This window comes from Telmatherina bonti (genome assembly GCF_933228915.1).
Source record: "Telmatherina bonti genome assembly, chromosome: 14".
NCBI lineage: Eukaryota > Metazoa > Chordata > Actinopteri > Atheriniformes > Telmatherinidae > Telmatherina > Telmatherina bonti.
In genome coordinates this window covers 13,635,282-13,644,057 of record NC_136612.1, presented here as the reverse complement: position 1 = coordinate 13,644,057, position 8,776 = coordinate 13,635,282, and the positions used below count along the sequence as shown (strand labels likewise).

Sequence of the window (8,776 nt, the reverse complement as noted above, 5' to 3'; positions counted from 1 at the left end):
GTGCTCCATGATGGAGTTTATCTTGCCTGTTTGGCTTGGCGCTCAGGAGTGGAGAATGGAAGCATGGCACAGCAGCACCGTTCGGCGTGAATGGAGTTCTAAGGCGAATCGACTCACTTTTCCCAGAGAAAAGAGCTCCACGTCAAGATATGTGCTGCACGATAACTTAGGACTCATCACCCGTGTGGAGCTGAGCGGAAACACTGCAGTGTTGCAACATGGCACGCACCACTAACACGTTGTCACATGAATGTACATCCATCACCATCCACTTATGTGATGAATCATCTTCATTACGACGCCAATTCAGTGTCTCCGTGGCGACATATTGAGTGTGAAGCTTCAGCCCTTTGCAGCAAACTCGCAGTGGATTTGCAGATTATATTAAATTTAACTCTGAGGGCAGGGAGACCTCCCACAAAGACCAAAAAGTTTGGTGGAAAACATTGAAATGATCTTGGTAATGATTTTACAAACTGGCATTTTCTTCTACTACCAAAGAAGACTATAAAGTATATCACATTTAACGACGCACAAAGGAAGAATGACAAAAAAAGGCAAAGAAGCAGTGCAGTGACAAATTTGACCTCCTTCAGGATCAGAAAATCTGATGTGCAGCTGCAGCTTAACACATACACACATACGCCTGGGGTTGCTTATTTTATCAGGTGCATTACTCCCCCCTGAAATACATAAGTAATAATAATTAAAAAAAGACCCTGACTCTCCTCCCTGGCTGCCAGTCAGTCTCACCAACACTGTCGTCTGCTTCGGTTTTTCTCCTCTTGGCTCCTCACCAGCAGAAATAGCTCATTAAAACAGAAAGATTTCTTCCTCGGGTGGATCAATAACATTTCTGTGCCTTAAAACCTCACCATGTCACGTCATGCTGAAGCACAAACATCCTGAACTTGTGTGATTGTGTGGAAGCATTGTGTCTCCATACAGATAGGAAATTTCCCATTTTCCATTCATCATATTCAGCATAAAGCAAAAGGCCTGAGAGCTGGATGAAGGCACAGCCTCCACTCTGATAAGCTGTGACAGCTTTGGTGTATGATCAGAATCTGGTGTTCAACACAACCCCTGCAAGGCTGTTTTACATCAGAAATACAAACATATTAAAGAATATGTAAAGATAAAACCACAGAAGCTCTTCCTTCAGAACATTTCCCCATCAGGTAACAATCTTTTTTTATGTCTTGCAGCTTCTTACGGGGTGCTAAAGTCTGTGTGATCGCCAGCGCTCCATCCAGGAGCTTCAGCGTGGTGATCCATCTGAACCAGACTCGGATTAGAATTAAATACTTCCATACTACGAGGTCTTATTTGATTGCTGTCTGAGTCGATCTGCGTGAACCTAAATGAAAATGAAAGGAAAAATAAATAAGACATTTAACATCAGCAGGTCGGGAACTATAAGCTAAATATTTTTGGATAGATTTAATCAGGCATGTACTGATTGATTCAGTGTGTGTCTTCGGTTTGAACCAGCATGCACGCTTCAGCACAAAAAGATGACCTCTTTGTTTAATGTTTAGATTATGGTTGATTTAATTGAGTCTGATTGTACATCAGATTGTAAACTAGAAAAATGATAAACCGTAAATAACACACATGCATGTGTGTAAACATGACAAAATTAAGGTGATGTGTTGTTCTCATGACAGAAAACATATTTTTGGTCTAGTGTATTTTATATAATATAACCTTCTTTTAAATTAATTCAAATATTTGCATAAATTTGAGCCTTTTTATTGCTTCCATTTTTCTCTAAAAAACCAACAACAAATAAACATTTTTCTCAACCATACTTCTATGTTTAGTTTGAAGATATTATAAAGTTTCTTGCATGAAATTCTTTTATGTGATCAAATTATCTCAAACGTGCAGATTTTCTTTTCAAGGAAGTGTGTGTGTATGTGTGTATGTGTGTGTGTGTGTGTGTGTGTGGCCCTCCAGGAAAAGCCACATAGGGCCACGTATGTATATTTAGAGGTTTAAGGATCAGAATGACACACACACACACACACACACACACCTGGCAGACATTTCGTGCTAATCGGTCCTTTTTAAATACTTTCTGTCAGCTTCATCAGCTGCAGCCAAATTCTGATCAATCCATCCTTGTTTCACTGGAATATTTGAGTAAACCAACGCTCCCACCCTGACGCAGCAGGGTGTCTCCGTGCAACATGGTGCAATGTTTGACTGACTTTCCATCACTTATGAAAATCACTGCATTTCTTTTTGTTCTACTCGTGAGATGCTGCTTGTCTAAACCGTTTCGCCTTATTAAATAACTTTAAAAGCATTTTTTAAATTCACAAATGACTAAAATCACATCTCTAAAATAATGCAGATGCATTTCCAGACGGTGTTTAAAGGCCGCTTTGAATTCAGTTACTCTACAAAATTATCAATTTCTTTACAGGCTTAAACACATTTCAACAACAAAGTGAACATATCTGTCTCATTGTACAAATTCAGACCCAGTTTTAACTCAGCACTGAAAAAGTCTAAATTTAAAGCTTTAAGCCCAGATTATTGTCTGTTAATAAAAAAAGAAAAAAAAAAAAAGAAAAAAAATCTTCACATTTACAGATTTCGGCAAAATACCAACTAACGCAAGGTTTAAATATTCAACTTTATTTCTTTTCCAGATAAAAAGTATAGAAAATCGTCATTTAAATATTTGAGAAAAAAAAAAGATAATAATTCAGGGTCAATTTTTAAAAAGCGGATTTTTTTTCTTGCCATGAGGGAGATGAAATATCTAACTTATCTACAATGTTTACTGTAAAACATCTCTTATGTTGTGCTGGGAGGAAAAACGCGTCTTAAAAAGTCTCTTTTACCTGAGAAAACACGTGTTTACAGTCTGTTTTTGAGGAGTTCAATCGCTATTGATATGTTTTGCCAGCTCTCCAGAGCCGCGTAGTTTCTGGTACTCCTGGTGTAAAGTGAGGAAGTGCGGAGACGCCGCGGGGTGGAAGAGCGCAGGGGAAACGTAGGCAGAGCTGGAGCTCAGAGGAGGGGAGTAGGCGCTGCACTGGGCCGTGGAGAAGGCGTCCAGGCCCGGCTGCGCCTGCAGGAAAGCCTTGGCTGTGAGGGCGCTGCGGGAGAAGAAGCTGGACAGAGCTGGCAGGATGCTGCTGACAGGTGGGATGGCAGCGGGAGCGCACAGCGAATGCGCGTGGGGATGGAGGTAGGGGTAAATCTCCAGGCCGGGCAGCTGCAGAGCCGCCGTGCCGAGTCCGTAGGTGCCATGTCCGAAGCCGTGCAGCCCGCTGGGCTCCAGGTGCTGCTCCTTGAGCGGATCGAAGCGAAAATGCTGCCGCTTGAAGCGCTTCCTCCGCCGCAGGAAGCTCCCGTTCTCAAACATGTCGGAGGAGTTTGGATCCAGCGTCCAGTAGTTTCCCTTCCCCGGGTTCCCGGGCTCTCGGGGCATCTTTACAAAGCAGTCATTAAGCGACAGATTGTGTCTGATGGAGTTCTGCCACGCTGGGAATTTCTCCCGGTAATAAGCAAAGCGGTGGCTGATGAAGTCACAGATCTCGCTAAGAGTGAGGCGTTTTTTGGGGCTCTGCAGAATGGCCATGGTTATCAGAGCAATATAGGAGTATGGAGGCTTCACAGATGCAGGGCTTTTGGTTTTAGCAGGAGGTGGAACCTCCTGGTCCCGGTCTTTACTTTGGCTGCTGGAAGTCTCCGCGCTGCGCTCCTGCTCCGTCCGAGACCCATCTGGAGGTAAAAGCTGCTCCTCTCCGCTTTCTTTCACTCCTTCCCCCACGACATCAATAACAATATCCTCCATGGCAATGTCTTCCAAACCCAATGTCATAGTAAACGTCCGAGGGTTAAACTAAAACCACCTGGCAACAGGTGGGTGACTGACAGCTCAACTCTGAAAGTGAGACGAACAAAACTTTTACACACGGCCCATTTCCGCTCTCAAAAAGAGTAAATCCATGCGCGCTCCAGCTTCTGCTTCTGAAAGGAAAACACAATCTGCTGACCACAACGCCTCAGCGCCGATGCGCTTTATTTACTTTTTTTTTTTTTGGTACCTTTGAGCGCAAAGAGCGCGTAAAAAAGTGTGCTCGTCCTCAGAGATGTCCAGCATCATCTGTGATCTCCGCTGCTTTCCTGCAGGTCGGCTAGTTGTGATGTCACAACGGAGAGCATCCTGACCAATGAAAGTGACGCAAAGAGGAGCCTTCTGAGAGGGCCACTGGTGCCAGCCGGTGCACCATCATCACCAGCGTCGGTGCCAAGCGGGACGCGGACACCAGAGATCAGGAAACCAACTGGTAACTTTTAAGAGGTGTGATTATTATGTAAGATTTATGCTCAATAAAACTGGAATGAAAATGTAACAGAGCGTGGTTGGTGGAGATAAAACTAGGTTTTATCTTTTTGAAAAAAAAATCTATGTTCTTGAACTCCAAATACTCACAGTTTATGTCCTTTCCACGAAGAAGAAAACACACGAAGTTATTATACTAACATTAACTATTTAAAATGTCTCGAAACTGTGAGAAATATTTTTAAAATAAGTGATTTATATCCGTTTTGTATTGCAACAAAAATCAGAAGTATCGTTTTACTTTGAAACAGAGAAGAATCTGCACATCACTGCAGCGGGGATGGAAAATAAGAATTAAAAAGATCTAAAAATATCCACATTTCATGGTGTCCTCTGACTTTAAGGACCTCAGATCAACGCACTGAAATCAAAGAGCCAAGGGGGGAAAATCCCCAAACACTTCTCTAACGTGAGGCCGGGATTTAAGCCTTAATCCCCCCCTCCAAGGCTCCTGCAGCCGCGCTTTATGCTCACACTTGACTCACAATTACAAGTTTTCAGACGTACAACAGAGGATAAAACTGGAATGACTGATTTTGTGCTGCTGTGAAAATAATAATTTGTTGCCCACGGAAGCTGAACAAACTGATAAAAACAGACTACATGGACTTTTTCCCCCTGTAAAGTCACACTGGGTCTTTTTTCTTTTCCTCCAAAGAATCAACCATCTTATATGAAAGTGAGCGAGTAATAACATTTGATCTGCAGTCTGCATAACCTGGAACTTTACACCCTCTGTTCTCCTTTTCAGCACAAACCTATCATATTCCATCATAACCCCGTCAGATTATCTTCTCAAATAAGTGGGCAACTGAAAGCAGGATGCTGATATTGAGATGAAAGTAAAAGATTTTCACTTGCTCAGACATAAAAGAGGAGAGGAGAGGAGGGCGTTTTTGGTATTGTTAGAAGGCCTCTGGTTGTTTGTGTTTAATGATGGAGCCCTTTGTTGGGGATTCCCACATTTCCTGCCTCTAATCGTATTGATAGCCCCGGGCAGAGGGGGTCTGGGTCCGGACTGGGTGGGCTATACGGTACCAGCAAAGCTGCAGATGATTTCCCAAATTCATCACGCATGTCTTCAGATTGGAAACAGGCAGCCGTGCGCGTTGTGTGGTTTCAACAAGGCGAGAGAAAGGAGCGTCAAATCACTGCTAAAAAGAAAAGAAAAGAAAAAAGCTTAAGGTATGGCGCTGAGTTTCTGCGTTCAGTTCTTGGGGACCAATGGTGGACAGGACTTTTTCAGATGCGCCAAACCGTCCCACACACGCAGCTGATGTTGAGTGTTTCCCGATGTTCCCTTAACCAAACAGGAATAAAAGCGACTTCCATGTATTTCTGGTAATTCCTTAGAACCATGTACTCATAAAAAGCTATGGGACATTAAATATGGAACGAGGTCTGTGTTGCTTTTCTTCCTTTCTGTTTTTTTAAAAAAAAATTTTTATGGATTAGGCAAAATATGGAAACACTCAAATGAACAAGGCCTTCCTTTCATCCTGAAGACACTTCGCACATATTTTAACAATAACAACTGTTCGGTCTTACAAAAAAGATCAATGTAGAGATTTTTTATAGGTTCTGTATCGCAGATGGGAGAGATAGCAGCACCAAAGAATCTGTGTAATAACATCATTTCTCAGGAACTGAACGGCCCTGGGGGATCAGTTTGGATAAATGAAAGCCGCATTTACGCACAGGTCAGAAACACACTCAGACCAGGCTGTTATGGGCTGCTTCAGTTAAATGTTTTCTTTATCTCAGTGAAAACCCAAAAATCTTCACATGGTTTGAGGAGCAACAATAATAAAAAATGAATACAAGAAAGCAAGATTGTTTTTCACTGGGAAAAAAGTTCAACTTGCTACAGAGAGGATCTGTTTTCTCAAACCTCTCTTTTTATTCCCTCTGAATCCTGGCAAAACAGTGAACATTAATATAACGTGTAATTTAAAGTACAATGAATCATAACTGTATGAAACAAAGTCAGACGAATGGCTGAGCCAAACCCACGCTGAAAACACGCTGAATTTAAAGGATAGGCCTACATGAGTAAATTTCACGAGCTGAAGTGCTCATTAACACAACATTTATGGGCTGACAAACGGCTCCAGAGCATAGAAAGTGATGCAACCTGTTCTTTGAGTCGCATCGTCTCTTTGTAGTCCTGTTTCAAACAGCTGTGCTCAGTCATTATGGTGGTTGTGTGGATCCATTTATGGCAATCGCACATCTGACGCGCCATCAATCACCGGAGTGCAACAGTCTGACTATGTGGCGACATCTGGTGGTGGAAAGGGGTAACGACAAGAGTAACAGCAGGCTGAAAAGTGAACCAAGTTAACAATATAAAGTTAATATTGTCACAACTATTTGGAACTTATATTCTTTTACTTTAATTAATGTATTGTTGACAAATAAACTCACTGGTCATCTGATTAGATCTAGAACCAGGTTGGACCCCCTTTTTTCTTCAGAGCTGCCTTAATCCTTTGGGTCGATTCAACAAGGTGTTGGAAACATTCCTCAGAGATTTTGCTCCATACTTACATGAATCATCACACAGTTGCTAAACATCCATGATGAGAATCTTTCGTTCCATCACATCCCAAAGCTGCTCTGTTGGAATGAGCTCTGGTGACTGGAGGACAGTGAACTCATCGTCATGTTAAAGACGTGAATCACTGTTAGATGGCAGGATGGAACCATGTTGTCATGTTGTTTCCACATCTTTCTGACTCTGCCATCTGAATGTTGCAGCTGAAACTGAGACGCATTAGATCAGGCAATGTTTTTTCAATCATCCATCTATCTATCTATCTATCTATCTATCTATCTATCTATCTATCTATCTATCTATCTATCTATCTATCTATCTATCTATCTATCTATCTATCTATCTATCTATCTATCTATCTATCTATCTGAGTTCTCTGTGAATCCTAGAGATGGTCACAGTAGAAAAGCAGTTTCCGAAATGCTCAGTCAAACCCATCTGGTACCAAAAACCACATCAGAGTCTATTAAATCTGCTTTCTTCCTCATTGTGATGCTCATTTGGAACCCCAGTGAGTCATCTTGTCAAGCCCATGGCTTGACCTAAAAGTACTGACTTACTGCTGTGTGATTGGCTGATTAGGTTTAACACATTAACTATAACATTAGCGTACAGAATATATTAATTATAGAAACATCCAAACCTTCCTTCAGTTTGTTTATCGATGTCATGGTAACATGTTTTTTTTTAACAAACTCTAATGACGACTGTCTGTTCTTGGACAGACTTTAGTCTATAATTCATCTACGTCCCTGGAGCCACATAATGATTGCCAGTCTGGCTAATTCAGCTTATTATTTTAATTTTTACGTCATAATCTTTCAAATCCAGTTAACCTGCTAAATTTGACATTTTCTAAACTTCAATTGGACATTAAATAAAATGTTTAAACTCAGCTTAGTTAAATAACATATTCTGAAGGCCTTTTTAGACACTTTAAGCAGCAGCTGCCGGTGTTTTGCTAGCTTATAGCAGTGTTACATCAGCCATCATTTTAATGTACAAAATGAATAACTTTTTCTTCTCATATTATGTGAAATATAACCACAAAAAGAGGGAAAAAACTGTTTTCCTTTTCTGCTTCATTAAAACTCCATGGTGAAATAAAAACGCCCCCTTGTTAACAGCTGGTTGTTTAACAGCTAACAGGTTAGCTGTCAGTGTTTGGACTAAAACAGACAGCAGTGTAATTATATGCCAAACATTAATACTAAACTTCTTTCTACTGCCAAAAGGCTCAAATGTGTGTGTGTGTGTGTGTGTGTGTGTCTGTAGGCAACAGTCTTTAGCAAAATAATTCAGTCAGCAAGCTTAAATAAGTGAGTGTCAATAGTCTGTTTTCGAGTGATGAAACTGTAACCATGTGAAATAAATAATGTTTCAGTGGACGCAGCACTTGGAAATTCATTTTCATTTTCTTCTTTGAATTTTTAAAATGTATGTTACTCATTTATTTTACATCTGTCAACCTGAAAATAACTTCTATGTAACTGTGGTATTGTTGTTGATGAATTTTATTTTATTGGGGGATTAGATCAAAGTCATGACTCGATGCAATCACTTGGTTTCTATTGTAGGATATGTATGAATGACGGCTTGAAATGACGTGTATGTTGATTCATGTATATAAAGTGCCCTGTGACAACATTGTGAAGTGGCGCTACACAAATAAAGTTGAATTTTATTTTATTTTTCATTCATTCATTCATTCATTCATTTTCCGAACCGCTTATTCCAATTCAGGGTCGTGGGGAAGCTGGAGCCTATCCCAGCTGGCTTTGGGTGACAGGCAGGGTACACCCTGGACAGCTCGCCAGTCCACTGCAGGGCCACACACAGAGAGACGAACA

General features: G+C 41.1%; 1 protein-coding gene across 1 annotated transcript; it reads right to left on the bottom strand.

Annotated features, from left to right (window-relative positions):
• Positions 1-2,896: 2,896 nt before the first annotated feature.
• On the bottom strand, positions 2,897-3,844 carry foxd7 (forkhead box D7; the record flags this gene model as incomplete). The annotated part of the gene is made up of 1 exon (XM_079252676.1): positions 2,897-3,844. The coding sequence occupies one exon, from the start codon at positions 3,842-3,844 to the stop codon at positions 2,897-2,899; it is 948 nt and encodes a 315-aa protein (XP_079108802.1).
• Between the last annotated feature and the right edge of the window lie 4,932 nt (positions 3,845-8,776).